This window comes from Telmatherina bonti (assembly GCF_933228915.1).
Source record: "Telmatherina bonti genome assembly, chromosome: 16".
NCBI lineage: Eukaryota > Metazoa > Chordata > Actinopteri > Atheriniformes > Telmatherinidae > Telmatherina > Telmatherina bonti.
Window position 1 is genome coordinate 10,541,566 of NC_136614.1, and position 18,028 is coordinate 10,559,593.

General features: G+C 41.8%; 2 protein-coding genes across 2 annotated transcripts; one reads left to right on the top strand and one right to left on the bottom strand.

Annotated features, from left to right (window-relative positions):
- Positions 1-864: 864 nt before the first annotated feature.
- On the bottom strand, positions 865-9,101 carry exoc8 (exocyst complex component 8). Its single transcript, XM_079255595.1, has 4 exons — positions 7,867-9,101; positions 5,059-5,312; positions 4,712-4,960; positions 865-1,759 (listed from the first exon to the last, which is right to left on the bottom strand). Exons 1-4 carry the CDS (start codon positions 9,014-9,016, stop codon positions 1,355-1,357), a joined length of 2,058 nt encoding a protein of 685 aa, XP_079111721.1. The 5' UTR covers positions 9,017-9,101; the 3' UTR covers positions 865-1,354.
- A 1,084-nt stretch (positions 9,102-10,185) lies between these two features.
- Positions 10,186-16,139, top strand: sprtn (SprT-like N-terminal domain). The gene is made up of 5 exons (XM_079255924.1): positions 10,186-10,699; positions 13,398-13,497; positions 13,618-13,746; positions 13,828-14,098; positions 14,730-16,139. The coding sequence occupies exons 1-5, from the start codon at positions 10,404-10,406 to the stop codon at positions 15,626-15,628; spliced, it is 1,695 nt and encodes a 564-aa protein (XP_079112050.1). The 5' UTR covers positions 10,186-10,403; the 3' UTR covers positions 15,629-16,139.
- Positions 16,140-18,028: the final 1,889 nt, after the last annotated feature.

Below are 18,028 nucleotides of genomic sequence, written 5' to 3' on the forward strand. Positions count from 1 at the left end.
GAGCAGGAGTAGAGGGGTGGGAGTGATTGCGGTTTTTTGATTAGTTGGTTATCTTTAGATGGATGTTATTGGTTTTTGTTATGTTTTTACTTTAGTAAGTCACAATGCATGCTGGTATGTTAATTTTGGGGGAATTGGGCTGTAAATAGTGGTTTATGTGTAGGTTGTAGTGTCTGGGAACCATAGTTTTGTAAAATGGTTAAACTGGTAACTGTGTGACTGATGGTCTGGTTGGACGTGGCTGCATGGAGGCACACATGATGGAGGGGCGAAGAGATGCATGTGGGGTTTGAGACATTGTGATGCCTGCTGTATCCACCCTGCCTTTGGTGAGCAGTCTGTAAAAGAAAAACCTGAAAAGTAAACTAAAATTCAGAGCTCTGAAAGTCAGCCTGTGTTGTCATTCATGTCATGTTTCATCTTTCTATTGATCGCTGACGTTTTTCCTGTTTTGAGGGTTTCTTTGACACCAAAACCCCAACAAGTGCATTACATAGCTTTTCTTCTGCCTATTGTGTTTTTGTTTTACTTGATTGTTTTTTTGGAAATGGACAAACTGATTGTGACTGATTCAAACCAAACAAAATAAACTAACTAACTAACATGGTCTGACTTTGATGGGACACCCAGTCCTGGAAGGACTTTCAGCTCTGTTGAATATTTCTACCTATAAATACTCTGTAGAATGACGGGACTCCAAATATTTATATAACTGGCTCATTTCCCTTCACTTAATACTAAATAATTAGAACTATCTCTAATTCCACCTCATAGGAGAAGCATGCATGAACATAAAACTCAACTTTTCCATCATTTAATTGACAAAGTTTCATGTGTTATTGTCAAACGCCAACGTTTTGATCAACAAAGGACGTTTAAATGCTTCTTTTCAGTCATGACTTTAACTCAGCACGTTAGTTTCTGATAAATCAAACAAGCAGAACAAACTTATTGTTAGTTTGGATGAACTATAGTTCATCATACATTAACTATAAACTATAGAACTATAGTTCATCCAAACTAGTATAAATATTAGTTAGATTAGTTAAACATTTCCTAAACAGTATAAAATCATCCTTACTGGAGTGTAAATCAAAAGCAGATGATTTCATATACATGTGCTCCGTTGTGTGAAGAAATCTTGGCATAATGTGCACAAATCTGCACGTCTGGATGGCTGGACTGCACAGATGCTTCGTATATGTAAGCTGTAAGCAAACCTCTTACTAAATCCTTCTCCAAACCAGCCAACAGGCAGCGTTGTGGGAAGTTCCACAGGAAAGAGGTGAGATTGCAGGGTGCAGATGGATGTGTGGGTGTATCATCACATGAGCCACAGAAGCTCCTCTCAGTCTCAAACCAAGGATGTGGTGCTCTCAGGGTTGATCCGCACCGGCCTCGTGCTCTTCCTCAGATCCTGCAGCTGCTTGGCCGGCTTGCCCACGGCCTCCTCAAACCGCCGCTCAACCACGGGCAGCACGGTGTCATGGAGGAAGGTGGCGTTCTGCAGGACGAAGGCCTTCTTCTCAGGGTCCTGCTCACAGCGGAGGCTGTAGTCCACGTGCTGCACGGCCACCAGGATGATCTCCCTCAGGCTCTCCAGCAGGACCATGTGCAGCTCGGGGAAGTAGAGCTTCAGGCCCTCCTCCAGGAAGTTCATCATCTGCTTGGTGAAAGCCACGATGGTGTAGCTGAGGTTCACCCAGCAGTCGTCGCCTGTGTACTGCTGGAAGCTGACGCCACAGCTGCGCATCTCGTCCTGCGGGGAGAAGGATCAGCAGGTGGATGTGGGAAACAGAGACACAGTCTGGAGCGAAGTGGAAAAGACCGTCTGTTACAGAAGATCATTAGCATCGAGCGAAGAAAACAGCTTTTAGATCGGGGGGGAAACTCCGGTCTCAGAGGGCTAAAGTCCTGCAGATGTTAGGGTTTTCCCTGCTGCAACGCACTTGACTCAAATCAATATGGAGCTAGCAGATAAGTTTGCTAATTAAGTCTGATCTTTTATTGAACAGATTTAGTCATTTTCCTTGGTAGCCTGGTTTGGTAATTTGGCTCAGAAAGACAGAAATATAGTCAGTAAGATGATTAAATGGTCCAGTAGGCTGATTGGTGAGTCTCAGCTGAGTCCTGAACACCAGGCAGGTAGGATAGGAACCGTTTTGTTCCATCTGCAGCAGTCCTCCTTCATAAATTTTAGGATTTTAAATCATTTTTATCTATTAATGTAACTATTTATTTATTTTTTACTTTATGAGCCACTGGGAATGTCACAATGTCTGTTTATGTGTCTATTTTATTTACTGTCTTCTGTGACACTGAACCTGAAAACGCTCTACAACAAATCTACCTACTGGTACAAATAAAGTCACCTGAACATCAACCTGAACCTGATTTGAGTTAAGTGTGTTGCAGCAGGGATCTCCTACATCTGCAGGACTTCAGCCCTCTGAGACCAGAGTTACCCACCCCTGTTTTCCCCTGATGCCAAGCCTAAGTGTCTTTCCGTAAGATACTGAACCCCGTTGCTGCCTGATGTATCCATCAGGGTACGACTGCCAGTGCTAGTACATAGCAGAGTCTCCAAATCCGGTCCTTGTGAGCTGCCATCCTGCAGTTTTTAGTGTTTTCCTGGTAGGGCTGGGTGATATGAACATATTTATTGTTTGGATAATAGAAAACGTCTATCGTTTCATATGAGGCTCTATCGTTTACACCACGATAAGGTGCTTTACTGCAGTATTTTATGTCAAAATGTGCTTTACGGCACGCTTCAATATCTAAACAAACATGGAGGAAGACAGTAGCAGACGTGTTTCAGAGCAGGATAATTCACTAAAAGATGACCAGCCAACCCAAACTGATGAGCTTGTTCCTAAAAGAGGGAAATTTCTGTCGCATGGATGCGGTTTGGATATAAAAAGAGCAACGTGGAACCGACAACAGACTAGTTCACAGTCCCAACAACGGACTCCGACACAACTAACTCGTTTTATCACCTGCAGGAATCAGGACAAAGAATACAGAATACAGAATAGAGTCAACAAGTAAAATCACCTGCAGGAATCAGGATAAAGAATACAGAATACAGAATAGAGTCAACAAGTAAAATCACCTGCAGGAATCAGGATAAAGAATACAGAATACAGAATAGAGTCAACAAGTAAAATCACCTGCAGGAATCAGGATAAAGAATACAGAATACAGAATAGAGTCAACAAGTAAAATCACCTGCAGGAATCAGGATAAAGAATACAGAATACAAAATAGAGTTAACAAGTAAAAGCAGCAAAAGCAGCGTCAAGTGGAGGCAAAAGCTCATAATAAACTCCAGATGTAAACGCTGCAGCAGGTATTTACCTGTGGAACGTCATACGGCCAGAGTTCCCCCAGATGGAAGGAGATCCCTGCTGCTGTTGCCTAGCAACATCTGACACATTACTGATGACTGACACAACATTACACTGCAGCAGGGAAACACTAAAGCCTGCAGGATGGTCACTCACGAGGACCGGGTTGGAGACCCCTGGTATATACCAGTGGTGTAAAAGTGCTTTGAGTGATTAACGTGATGAGAAACTAGAAATGTGCAACATTAAAACCATCCATTTCCCTCCTAAAATGGCTTTAAAAGAAGAATTATCATAAACTGGAAAGGAACTATCACCTTCCAGGAAGAAATCAGGTCAGAAAAACTTCTGGATGAAATAAAAATCTGTTTCAGAGATTTTCTCCTAAACAAGGTTTTAGGATTCTGACAGTTTCTTGCAGGAGAACCAGAGAATCGCGGTCGCTCACATTAAAGGAGAAATTTCATACAAAAATCACTTTTCTAAGCGCTCAGAAACGTCTCGTCTGGCGTTTTAAGTCACAAACAGATAACAACTCAGGACTTATTATTTTTCAACTGACAAAGAAATTAAGCGTCTAAACAGCTCATTTTAAAATCTCCATTTTTATGATGTCATAAACTATGAAGTTCCTCTCTCTGCTGGTCTTCAACACCGCCCATGTCTGTTTGCTCACCCCGCCCATCTTAAACCCGTCTTCGGCCCATTTTCAACCCGTCTTCGGCTCCTTTTTGGCCCCTTTTTGGCCCATCTTCGGTCCATCGTCAACCCATCTTTGGCCCATCTTCGGCCCCGTTTTCAAAAGCCTGTCTTTAACCCGTCTTCGGCCCATCTTCGGACTGTCGCCTTTGGCCCGTCTTCTGTCCATCTTCAGCCCGTCTTCGGCCGACAGGAAGCAGTAGGAGCTGTGGCCAGCCAGATGGAAGAGGCTTCTCTACATAAACTCCCAGAATCAGAGGACAAAGGCGCTGCCTGGAACGAAGCGTCACCTGAACAGTGCTGCCAGAGGTTGAGACGAAGCAGCTAAACTCAAACTATGGACGCCGTTTGCCAAAGCAGGGCTCCAAAAGTTTAATTGACGTGTCAGAGAACTGTTTCAGATTGGGAATAAAGTGTGTTCAGTTTCCTCTTTAAACAAATACTCAACCTTTTTAAATCAGCCTTGACTGAAATGTACAGTCCCGTAACGTTCAAGCGTTTAATTCATACGTATTAAAGTAAGCTGTGATGGTTAAAGTTCAAACTAAAAAGCCTAAACTTCCCCCAGAAGTTTTGTCTTCTTCTGCAGTCGCTGAATCAAGAGGAAAAACATGAAAGACAAGACGAGACGAAAAGATGGAAAGAAAAGAGAAAATTTCCACCTTAAGTTTGGTCAAAGCCTCGGGGGTCATTAGGTTCATCCTCCTCCACATCTCCTCCGAGTTCCTGTGTTTGGTGGCTTCGATGATGATGTCCTTGTAGCTCAGCAGGGCGGCTCTGACGTCTTTCACCAGCAGCGACTGCAGGGTGAAGGTCAGGTCCAGGCCGATCTCAGTCAGCTGCTGACAGTGTTCTTTCGCCACTTTAACGCACTCAGCAGCTGTAGACAGACTCTCCTTACTGTCAAACACCTTGTAGAGACAAAAATAAACATGAGAGGGGTGTTTTCGTATCTCACTTGGGTAAATAATCTAAAGACAGACGTTAAACATGAGGAGTCTTTGCACACCTGCTTGCTGAAGGCATCTACGAACATCCTGATGGCCGATCTGGACCAGACCACAAACGCAGAGTAACAACCTGTGTTTCCTGCAAAGTCCATCTCAAATTCCTTGGCTGTCTCCAGCAAGCTGGTGAAGAAGATGTTGCAGAGCTTGTGGATGTAGAGCAGCGTGGCTCCTTCGATGCGAAGCTGCCGTATGGCCGTCTGGACGGCGGCAGCGCGGTTCTTCAGAAACAGCTCGCAGGCTTTAGTCGACTGACCTGAAACAAATCATAAAAAGGAAAAACGTCACATGATTTTAGGTCAACTTGTCTCTTTTTCATTCATTTAGAGGTTTATGAAAAGAGGTGCACTCAGTGAAAAAGTCCATGTGAACTAGGGGTGGGAAGTCGAAAAGAAAAAAAATCAAATACCGCGATTTTTTTTCACAATTTTAAAATTGATTTTTTTTTTTTGTTAGAAAATTGTTTTGTTTTTTTTCCCAAATAAATAAATAAAACTCCACTCTAGCATTTTTTGTCATTTTTAATGTTTATATTGATCTTTTTACTTGTCTTCTTGGGCATTATAGCAGCAGAATGATGGTCTGGCTACTGGGTTGTTGTTTCCTCGTTGAAATGAAGAAAAATGACGAGGGAAAAAAATGATGTACTTTTTTTTGTTTGTTTTTAGTCTACAAAAATCAGCAAAATCAAAGAGTTGTGAAAATTGCAATTTAAATCAAATCGGCACCCAAAAAAAAAAAAAATCGCTATTGAATCGGGACAAAAGCATATCGTCACAGCCCGCGTGCAGGGGTGTCAAACTCCAGTCCTCGAGGGCCGGTATCCTGCAGGTTTTTGTTGTTTCCCTCCACCAACGCAGCTGATTCTAATCAAATGGATCCAGCAGCTTCTTGTCGACTTATAAATGAATTTTGGTCAGGTGTGTTGGAGCTTGGAGACAACAAAAACCTGCAGGATACCGGCCCTCGAGGACTGGAGTTTGACACCTGCTGTCGTGTACACATTAGGCCCTAATGTGTACACGACAGCAGGGATCCCCAACCCTGGTCCTGGAGGACCGGTGTGCTGCAGGTTTTCCAGGTGTTTCGGCTGCAACACACCTGACTCAGACTCAGACAAGGTCTGCACATGTCTGCGAAATACACACTGATCTGAATCAGGCGTAGTGCAGCAGGGACACTTGGAAAACCTGCAGGACATCGGTCCTCGAGTACCAGGATTGGGGATCCCTGGACTACAGTACAATGAGTCGACCCTCATTTTGTTGAGTCAGAAAAAAAGCGCCATCTTCTACACACCATAAAGCACTGGTTTGAGTACGGTTTCCTGCAGGTGTCTGTTGTCTCCCTGCTCCAACACGCCTGACTGACATTAATATACATGTTGACAAGAAGTTTTGAGATTTATTTGATTTAAATCAGGTGTGTTGGAGCAGGGAAACAACACACCTACAGGAACGATCCCCCGAGGACTGGAGTTTGACACGCCAGTCCTAAACCCTCGTAGACATGAGGCTTCAGGACTTTCCAAAGCTCTTCTTCAGATGTTTCTGTTCCGTTCTTCACCCAGAGGATCCCACATCCGGGTTCTGGGGAGGATCCGTCCCTCCAGCAGACCTGCTGTCACTGGTTTCCAGTCTAGTTTTTGAATCATGTGAAATACTCCAGCCTTTTTCCCAGTTCCCCGGCTTCTGAACGGCCACGTTTCCATGGAGACCGTTTCTGACGTGGCTTTGGATCGGCTGAAGGTCCAGATGAATTTTTCTTACGCACAAAACTTTTACTTGAGTATTCATAATCAGTACTTTAATCAGTACTTTTAATCTCCAGCTATTTTTATGTTAAATCTGGTTTTATTATTTTCTGTTTTGGTTCTCAACTAAATTATTTAATAATTACTCATTTAACGTATTTATATTCTTTGGATTATTTACCTTTTTTGATAGTTAACCCATCTTTTCTACCATTTTTACCAATTTTGTATATTGACTTTTTGCTAAATATCTTTTACGAAGTGTCCAGAGTTTTAACCCATAACTGTTAGTAGGCATTAATACAGTATTACAGAAATATATCTCTATGTACGTGTGTGTGTGTGTGTGTGCATTGGTTTGTGGTCTGAGGGACCCCAAATAGGATGTGTGTGTGTGCTATTTTTTAATTATTACAAAGTGCTTTATAAATAAAACTTAATATCCTGAATTTTTAGGTCTTTGCTGGATTTTTTTCCAGCTTCTTCTTTTGTCCTCCAGTTTCTTCACATCTGTTTGGGGCACGATGCACATCATGCCAAGTTTTCCGTGTGTATCTTTTCGCATCATCACTTCACTGTTGCTTAGAAGTGTTGGTGCTAAACTGATTTGTCATCTGAGTTTGATGATTTTATGATTGAATGAGTCTACAGGAGCCAAAACCGTCCCGGGTCCAATCCAGCCAGCAGGATGAATCTGCTAAATGCAAACTTTTATCCTAATTTTTCCATACAAGTCTAAATCTTCTATGTTTAAATATAAACCATTTATAATGCAGGAGATAACTCTTATATAACTTTCTCCATTAATAAATGAACATTCAGTTTCTATAGTAAGAGAATTAAGTTCAGGTTGTCAGGATGAGCACAGATGTAGAAATGTAAACATCTGTTCTATGGATTTAGCACATTTGGCCGTTATTGAACAGATAACTGATCTAAAGACAGCTGAATATGAGGCCTACATAGTAACATGAATAATGAACATAGATGCAGAGTAAAGTAACAGAATATGAGCTTGGTAGTGGTGTGTTGTGTCTTATTCTTAAAAAATAAAGACCTAGTCTGATGAGCTGTGACACGGCCCGGCGGGTTGCTTTAGGTCCACCACGAAGTGAGCGATCTGGAGACAACTCAAACACCAGGACCTCGGTCAGCTGCCGGATCCGCTCGTCCACCTTCACCCTGAGCTCCTTCACCTTCTGCGTCACCGGCTGGTCCTTCAGATACTCGTTGAGCTTATCCAGCAGGTCCACGGCACCCTCGAAATCTCTCTGGGCAATGCACACATCCAGATCCTCCGGCAGCTCCTGGATCCACTCAAGGCTGAGGTCCACGCTTTCCTCAGCATCTGCTGGCTCATCGTCGTCCACGTCAAACGGGTTGGTGGACACCTCGGCTCGAACAGGAGATGTTGGGGCTTCTTCCTCCTTCGTGCGTTTGTCTTTGGACACTTTATTCTTCTTGGTTTCATCCAGGATCTCCAACCACTCCTTCTTGACTTTGCTGTTCTCCGCCTGGAAGATGCGGCTGTCTGGGAACATGAGGATCTTGAACATGTCCTTCATGGGAGGGTTGTCCTTAACGTTGACCACAGCAAAGCTCTCCAGGTCGTACAGGGCGTTGTATTTATACTTCACCGTGCCTCTTCGATTTGGAAGCCAGGTGGAAACTAACAAACAATCATTCATCAGGAAAGCGTGCACCTTCTGGATGGGGGACATGTTGTCCACATCAAACTCCACAAGGTCTCCATTGTAGACCAGGTGCCTCCCTGGTGTGTCCATGATGTTCTTAGCTCCTTCAACTTTCTCCAGCAGGGAGGTGAGAGTCCTCTGCTTTATCTCCTCAGTCTCTTTAGGGAAAGCAGCCTGCATCTCTTTGGAGGTCTCATCTTTGTCTGTGGAGAGCAAGGCCTGGGTGATGCTCTCCATGATGCTCTTCTGCTCGGTCAGGATGTGGCTCAGCTGGTACATCTCACTCTCCAGGTAGGAAATCTCCTTGGCAGTTTCTATGAACTGTCTGTAGTTCTTATACACGTTCTTCTTGAGGTTTTGGGCCGTTTCGTCGGCCAGATTTTGGATTTTCTGACGATGCTCCTGCAAGTCTCTGTCGCCATCAGACTGCTGAGAAAGCTGCTTGACGTGATTCTGGGCGTCAAAATTGGGCGATTCGAGAAGTTTCCGTAACCGGTTTCCTGGCTCCGACATCTTTAGGCGAGTGTTTACTTTTATCAGGATGAAACTTTGACAAAATAGGAAGAAATGTTGGCGGAGAAATGGTTCATGGAAGCTCCTTCATATCCGCTTCAACACAAACAGGAAGCTGTAAACTGGTCGACCAGTTGGGGAGATGGACAACAAATTGTAGTAACGTGGGTGCTTTTATTTATATCTGTTCATTCATACCATTAGAAAATGTACAGATAAACTTATGTTATATTATGTTATTCAAATTGATTATTATATTTTTACTCGATTTAATCATTTGTTCTTAAAACAAAATCCCCGAGTTACGCTTTAGTTGGCCGACAATCTGAAATTTAAAAAAAAAAAAAAAAAAAAAAAAAAAAAAAGCCTACATATCCCAGAAACCCTTGCGGACGTCGTCATTTTTGTCAAGTATCATCTTTACCGGAAATAGAATGTTAAACAATAAAAGTTTTTATTGCAACTTAAAAATACATTTATATTAAAGAGGAGGTGCATTTTACAAAACTATATAATAAAATATAAAATTTGAATAATTTAATCGAAAACGTTTCTTTAAACAAATTAATAACTTTAGTTTTAAATTTATGTACATTACAAAAAAGGATATGCTTTTCAGAATACTAAATAATAAAATATAAAATTTAAATAGTTTAAATGTTAGATTGAAAACATTTCTTCAAACAAATTAATAACTTTAGTTTTAAATTAGTATACATTACAAAAAGGAGATGCATTTCAGAATACTAAACAATAAAACATAAAATCTTAATAATTTAAATATTTGATCGAAAACGTGTCTTTAAACAAAAAATAACTTCAGTTTTAAATTTAAATACTTTTTTTTTAAAAAAAAGAGACATGCATTTCAGAATACTAAATAATAAAATATAAAATTTAAATAGTTTAAATATTAGATTGAAAACGTTACTTTAAACAAATTAATAACTTTAGCTTTAAATTTATATACATTACAAAAAAATGAGGTGCATTTTATAATACTAAATAATGAAATCTGAATAATTTAAATATTAGATTGAAAACGTTTCTTCAAACAAATAATAACTTTAGTTTTAAATTTTAAACCGGAAATTTCTTGCAATCCAACAACCTTGATTATGAAACTGTTGGCGCAGCTCAGGGCAGTCAGGCTAATAGTAAGATGTAACTAGTTTTTGCCGAAATCATGACACAAATCCAAGTGTTTTTGTCTCAAATTGGTTTTATTGGGTGTTTTTATCATCTTTCCTTAGCTGACATTGGTTTGAGAACCAATTTGCTTGATAAACGAACTAGTTTGTCTTCATATTTACTAAAGCTACATAGCTAGTTACCTTGTGTCCAGCTGTTTTATAGATACATAGCAGCTGTTTTCTGCTTTTCGAGCATGGATGAGGACTTTCTGCTCGCCATTCAGCTGCAGGAGCAGTTCGACAGTGAGTTTGACTGCTGTGATGATGGAGACTTTGGACACAGCAGTAAGAGACGGAAAGTGGAGGTATCTGGAGGTCCCAAATGGAAACCCACACAACATCCTGAACGTCCACTCAGCATCGTGGACGAGTCGTGGGAGATGCTGGACCCCAGTCCAGATGTCAGGGCCATGTTTCTGGAGTTCAACGACATGTTTTTCTGGGGGAAACTAAGCGGGGTGGAGGTGAAGTGGAGTCCCAGGATGACACTGTAAGTCACTTATTACTTTCAATGGTATTTAGATTGCCTTAAAACATCAACACCTATTTATAGATCCAGCTATGTCCCTGCAATCAATTTATATTTAAATACAGACAGTCGAACAGTAAATGCAACTTTCCTCCTGTTACCTTTTATTTCATTTACACAATTTGTAAGAAAACATGCAGCTGTTGCTGGATTGTTGCAGGACGCACACATCGGGCTGTGACGATACACTTTTGTCCCGATTCGATTCCGATTTTTTTTGGGTGCCGATTTCGATTTATATTGCGATTCTCACAGTTCTTCGATATTGCTGATTTTTGTAAGGCAAGGCCATTTTATTTGTATCGCACCTTTCATGTACAAGACAATTCAAAGTGCTTTACATGAAACATTAAAAGCATTACAGAAAAAAAGCATAAAAGAAAATACATATAACAAAATCATAATAATAAAATCATAAATTATATTAAAATAATTACAAGCAGAATTAAGTAAAAGTTACTGCAGATTTCATGCATAGGCGCATGAGAAAAGAAATGTTTTTAACCTGGATTTAAAAGTTGGTGAAAGTTTAATCTCCACTGGCAGTTTGTTCCACTTGTTTGCAGCTTCACAGCTAAATGCTGCTTCTCCGTGTTTAGTCTGGACTCTGGTCTGGACTAGTTGACCTGAGTCTTTGGATCGAAGAGCTCTGCTTGGTTTATAATCTCTGAACATATCACAGATGTATTCTGGTCCGAAACCATTCTGGGATTTGTAAACCATCAGCCAGGTTTTAATATCTATCTTGTGATTGACTGGAAACCAGTTGTAAAGATGTTAAAACTGGTGTGATGTGTTCAGATCTCTTAGTTCTAGTTAAAGCTCTAGCAGCAGCATCTGGATGAGCTGCAGATGTTTAATGCTCTGTTTAGGAAGTCCTGTTAAAAGACCGTTACAGTAATCTAGTCTGCTGGAGATGAATGCATGGACGAGTTTCTCCTGGTCTTTCTGGGAGACTTAACTTTTAATTCTGTTGATGTTTCTCAGTTGGTAAAAAGCTTCTTAGTGACAGCTTTTATGTGTCTGCTGAAAGTCATATCTGAGTCTATCAACACTCCAAGGTTACAGACTGGATTGGTGGGTTTGAGAGCTCGAGTCTCCAGGTGTTTACCAACGCTGACCCTCTTCTTTTTGCTACCAAACAGAAAAATCTCAGTTTTTTCTTCATGTAATTGAATAAAATTCTCTCTCATCCAGGTGCTTACTTGCTCCAAACACTGGCACAGTAAGTCTATTAGACTGTGGTCATCTGGTGACAAAGACACATAAAGCTGTGTGTCATCTGCATAGCTGTGATAATCGATGTTAAAGTTCTGTATTATTTGACCCAAAGGGAGCAGATACAAGTTGGCCAGAAGAGGTCTGATCCCTGAGGTACTCCACAAGTCACGGCCACTCGCTCAAGATTCATAGCTGTCGATTGTTTTTTGTTTTTTTAACCTGTCCTGTCCAGCATCTCAGCATACAGAACAGCTGTCGATTGTAACAAAATAACTCCGGCCTTCTAAATAAGACCTGAACCAGTTAAGGAGAACTCCAGAAAGTCCAACCCAGTTTTCCAGCCTGTCCAACAGGATTCTGTGATCGACAGGATCAAATGCAGCACTGAGATCCAGCAGAACCAGGACTGACACTGGACCAGAATCCATATTCAACCTAATGTCATTTAAGACTTTGACCAGAGCTGTTTCAGTGCTGTGATGAGGTCAAAAGCCTGACTGGAATTTATCAAGATTTCCACTTTCATTTAAGAAATTATTAAGCTGATTGAACACAACTTTTTCAATTATCTTGGATATAAAAGAGAGATGAGAGACAGGTCTATAGCTGTTCATTAAGTTGTAGATTAAAAACATAATAAATGTATCAACCGTTTTTTTGCTTGTAATTTATTTTCTTGATTTCAGTGAGGAAAAAACAACACAGTTGCCAGATCATCATTCTGCTGCTATAACGCCCAAGAAGGCAAGGGAAAAGATCAATGAAAACAATAAAAATGATAAAAATTTTCGAATGGATTATTTCTATTTGTTTGAAAAAAAAACTTTTTTTTTTTAAACCAAAAAATCGATTTTTAAATTGTGAAGGGAAAAAAAAAATCCAGATTTTTTATTTTTCGATTCGATTTTTCCACCCCTACTAGACAAAGGTGGATGTTTAAGAAAGCACAGAAAAGCATAAAACACAATGAAAAAAGTTATCTCAGCCTCTGTGATTAAGCGACAATGTAATTATCAGGGGTTGGAAAATCGAATCGAAAATCTGGATGATTTTCTTTTGCTTCACAATTTTAAAATCGATTTTTTTTTTTTTCAAATAAACGAAAATAATCCTTTATAAAAAATGTCATTTTTATTGTTTTTATGGATCTTTTTACGTATCTTCTGGGGCATTATAGCAGCAGAATGATGGTCTGGCGACTGGGTTGTTGTTTTTTCAGAACTGAAATCAAGAACAATGACAAGCAAAAAAAAAAAAAAGTTTTCTACATTTATTTTGTTTTTAATCTACAAAATCAGCAATTTAAATTGAATCGGCACCCAAAAAATCGGAATCGAATCGGGACAAAAGCGTATCATCATCCAGGTAATTATTTCTTCAATAAATAAATGAATAACATAACAGGTGTGTTCAATGTTTCCTGCTCTTCTCCTCGTAGATGTGCGGGTGTGTGTTCTTATGAAGGCCGAGGCGGGCTCTGCTCCATCCGACTCAGCGAGCCGCTGCTGAAGCTTCGACCCAGGAGAGACCTGGTGGAGGTGAGAATCATCATCTCACAGTAGTTTTAACATTTCAAAAGATACTACTAATTATTTTTTCAGAAACAACTCAGAAACGTAAAACCAAAATCTTATTTGTTTGCTTGTTTGTCTCTGCAGACCCTTCTCCATGAAATGATTCACGCGCTCCTGTTTGTGACCCAGAACAACCGGGACAGGGACGGCCACGGACCCGAGTTCTGCAAACACATGAAGAGGATCAACAAGGCCAGCGGGACGAATATTACTGTAAGAGTAGCTTCTTCACCCCCCCCCCCCAGCGGAAATGTTCCTGTAAGCTGAAGGCTTCTCTGTTCCCTCCTTCCTCAGATCTACCACACCTTCCACGATGAGGTGGACGTGTACCGGCAGCACTGGTGGCGCTGCGACGGCCCCTGCCAGAGTCGGAAGCCTTACTTTGGTTTTGTGAAGAGAGCCATGAACCGGGCTCCGTCCTCTCTGGACCCTTGGTGGGAGGATCATCAGCGAACGTGTGGCGGGACTTATACCAAGGTGAAGGAGCCTGAAGGATACGGTAAAAAAGGCAAAAAGGAAGGAAAGAAGGCTTCAGGAAGCATCAAACCTCCAACTGCAACTACAGGTAACCTGTCTTTGTCTTCATCAGGTCACTTTGTATCGTAGGAATCATCACAGTCATATAAATATGAGTATTCAGCTCATATTTATTTATACCCTTTCATTAAAGAAGGAAAAAAACAGCTGCCTGTAAAATAAGCTGAATTGACTAAATAAATAAAAATTTGATGAAAATCATTACATTATTTTCTAATTCTGGTTCAGTAGAAATATTTTTTCTAAAAAGCAAACAAATAAGATAATTTATTACATATTACATGAGTCATAAAGTAATATTTAGTTGAACAATCCTTTAATGTTTCCGCTCCAGTCAGGTGTTTTCTGTTCCTCTCAGTCTGACTTCTGCACCTGTTGACAGGTATTTTGTCCAACTGTTCAACAGAAAAGTCTCTCATTTGTCCAGGACACATTTGTTTGTTTAGTTTTTTTTTTTTCTTTCTTCAACTCAATTCAATAAAAAAAAACAGTGTCTTATTTTACTAAATTATATTTTTTGCAAATTTTAATTTATTGTTCCGTTTTTAAGTCTCCAGGTATTTAAGTTGTAAATTCAGCCTTTTCTTTAATGAAAGGGGATGAAGACATATGAGCACAGCTGTATCGTTCGCTTTCGTTCATCTTCTCTTCCCTTTTAGGTTCTGGGTCGCAGGATATAAGAACCATCATCCCGTTTAGTGGGAAAGGTTTCCTTCTCGGTGGGAAGTCCCAGAATTCCACGTCTTCCTCAACATCTCACACAGCCACAGTTTCCTCCTCCTCCTCCTCCTCCGCATCTCCGGCCAAAAGTGTCACCGGTTTGTCTGAGCAAACCAGAGGAATCTGCAGCGGTCTGACCTCCGTCAGGCCGTCCACCCCCGTGGTGGGAAAGCCACCCGTGAAGAAGTCTGTCGGCAACACGAGGGCTTTCATCAACATCAGCGGCTCGCCTGTGAAAATGCCGAAGTCCCAGAGCGGCGGCGGCGGCGGCCGAGGAGCCGATCGCAGCAAACAGAAGTCCATTCAGGATCTGTTTAACAAGACGAGCCCGAGGAGAACAGGGAGTCAGGCCTCCACCTCAAACACCCTGCTGCCACCAAACTCCACCTCCTCTTCCTCCATCTTCACCAAACAGAACCAGCACGTCACCTCCTCTGCTTCTCCATCTGATCCCAGCTCCACGCCTCCCCCCCGGCTTTCCACAGCTCCCCACGGCAACACGGCAGAACCAGCTCAGTCCACGCCGGGGGCAGCAGGCGGAGGTCACACCGGGAGGAAGAGGTCGTGGGATGGTCACGCCAGCATCTTTGATTTCTTTCAGAGGAGAGTCGGCAGCGAATCAGCCGCATCGATGAAAACTAAATCATTTGCATCGCAGCAAAATGCCGGAACCGACTCCACCTCATCCTCCACCTCGACATCTGGACAGTCCTCTGCAGGGCTGCATGGCGGCGCCGCCTCCTCCTCCTCCTCTGCTCCGATGGTTCGCTGTCCTGTGTGCCAGACGAAGGTGCAGGAGTCGAAGATCAACGAGCATCTGGACTCCTGCCTCTCCTGAAGGAGTTTTAATCCCAACCGAGCATCACATGCAGACGGTGTGAGCTGAAACGTCTCCCGTCATGCAGAGATCCAGGTTTTCGTCTCCACAGCTCTGAGCTGGGTTAGAAAGCTTCGTACTGAAGAGATTCATCAGTTCTTATTGAAGTTTTTAAATATAAAAATTCTAGTTTACGTTCAGAAGCTGCTGTTTTCTGTCCGTACGGCTTCTTTTAGCCTCTGGGTTGCCTTGTGGCCGCTGTCGTACATGAATCCTCCACCTTAGATCTGTGTCGGCGTCCTTCAGTCAGCGGAGACACGACTGATGTGTGAGATCAGATTTCTTGGTGTTTATTCTGCACCGCGATGCAGCTCTCGCTGAGCGACCGTCTCAGGTTTTACGCTGATTTAGCTCCTGTTTGCTAACCAGAGACAAATGCAGCTGAGAGGAGGAGGATGGGAACGTCTTCATGTCTCAGGGAAATGTTTGGATTGAAAATGTTTTGTCTGTTTGTTCTTTTATAAGTGTTTTTTGTAAAGGAAGTTTTAAGAATTTGTTGCCAAATAAACCAGTTTTTCTTGCCTGAATATTCTGCCTGAAGAGGAATAATGGTCATAATTAACTTTGACCTGATAAAATCCAGGAACCAAAGTTAGAAAAATGTGAATTTTTGTGGCAGATTTTATGCTTGTTCATCTGATTTTTAGAAAATGAAGCATCTTCGAAGCATCAATCATTTTTAACCACGATAATCAGGTGGAAAATCAACGTCACCGAGGCAGCTGGCTGTGGAAAGAGAGGCAGACGTGGTGGGTGTGACTGCTGCTGGGTGGGTAGAGGTCAGAGGTCAGACAGCATGAGGCCAGCTGCTGATCAGGACCACGCACTCCCGCCCCTCCCTGCAGAAGAGACCAGAGCAGTAAAAAGCACGCTGCTGTCATCCTTTGCATCGTTAATCAGCACGGTTTGCCAGCTGTCTGCGGATGCACTGAGACTAAAGCTTTGTCTTATGATCAATCTGATTGATTTTTATTCACAAGCTGCACATAAAAGATGGTCGTGTTACATCAGATAAAGGCAGAACTGCTGATTCGTCTCATTTACTTCCATCCGGACAGATTTATTTTCACATAAACCAGAGTGGAAGGAAGCGAACATCCAAAATGAGCTTTGGAAAGTCCTGGAAAAGCCTGGAAGAAAGTTTGTCCAGTAGGGTTCAGACTGTCAGACTAAGTTGCTCAGAATATTCACTTTTAGGCTCCTTTAAAAACATATTTCCTTTATGTAAATAAATCGCTAAGATTTGAAAGAAATTCTCAGTTTTTCAGATAATATTGTCATGATGTGGAGATTTTAGTTCCTGTTTTATTTTGTAGATTTCTGTGTGTTTCCTGTTTGTTAGTTCGCCTGCTTTCATTTGGATCCATTCTTCCTGTGTCTTGTTGTGTTTCTGTGTGTATATACTACGTGGTTTCTGTTGTCTCTTGCAGGTTGTTGTTTGTAGTTTCCCTTCATTATCTGGGTCCGCCTCACAACAAACCTGTTCCAGTGGTTCGTTGTGGTTTGGTACCCTAACGGTTCTGCAGGTTTTTGTCTCAACTTCTCGTGGGGCAGATTAATCCTGATCAGGGAGATGGTGAGAAATATTCTGCGTTTAAATAGAAATGATTCCTCAGAGATAAATGGGTTTTTTAGGCACCGTTTTCTCTCTTTGTTAGGGAGTTTTTAAGTTGGCAGGAGTCTCCACAAAGCCATGGAAACATAAACTTCTCAACCAGGTTGTCTTTATTTGGTCCGAAGCTGACAGAGGTGCTGGACTGGCTGAAACGTTGGCGAGCAGTCCTCTGTCTCATCCTCCAGGCTGGAATGAGGAACAGCTCCAGCCAATCAGGACACAGCTGAAGGGAAACATCCCCAACGCTCTTCTTCTGATCCGTTCTGTGTCTGAAATAACCAAAGTGTTTGTGAACTGTTACGACCCCAGTGGTGTCTAGGGGGGAAAAGGGGGGCTGCAACACAAAAGAAGAGTGGCAACTAAAAGTTCCAATAAAAGGTTGGATTTTATTTACAATGATTTAAACCAAGGAAACTAAAGGGTACAACTTAAAACATCCTGTGACAGGAGCAAAACCCACTATTTAACATAACTCCAAAAGCTAAACCAAAACTCTGTAATCACAGACCAAACAAAACTCAGACAAAGACAGCAATTAACAAAAGAAAAGCCAAAAAGCAATCTAAGCAAATCTGCTACTCTATGGCCGTCGACGCCCAAACCGGAGGTGGCAAACTGTGTCACCGTCCTTAAAGAGGCAGGTGTCATCATTTGTGGCCAATGTGGGAGGAGCCTGCACCAATGTCCACCAATCCCGAGCCAAGGTAGTACGGGTGGAGCCGAGGGATGGCAGCCTACCAGCTGTG

Excerpts from the sequence above, each read along its gene's own strand:
- exoc8 (XM_079255595.1), bottom strand. The coding sequence starts at position 9,016 with ATGTCGGAGCCAGGAAACCGGTTACGGAAACTTCTCGAATCGCCCAAT. Across the intron at positions 5,313-7,866 it reads GTCACAGCTCATCAGACTAG|GTCAGTCGACTAAAGCCTGC; the intron begins GTCTTTATTTTT and ends GATTTGTTTCAG. Across the intron at positions 1,760-4,711 it reads AGGCTTTGACCAAACTTAAG|GACGAGATGCGCAGCTGTGG; the intron begins GTGGAAATTTTC and ends TTCTCCCCGCAG.
- sprtn (XM_079255924.1), top strand. The coding sequence starts at position 10,404 with ATGGATGAGGACTTTCTGCTCGCCATTCAGCTGCAGGAGCAGTTCGAC. Across the intron at positions 13,747-13,827 it reads CCAGCGGGACGAATATTACT|ATCTACCACACCTTCCACGA; the intron begins GTAAGAGTAGCT and ends CTCCTTCCTCAG. Across the intron at positions 14,099-14,729 it reads ACCTCCAACTGCAACTACAG|GTTCTGGGTCGCAGGATATA; the intron begins GTAACCTGTCTT and ends CTTCCCTTTTAG.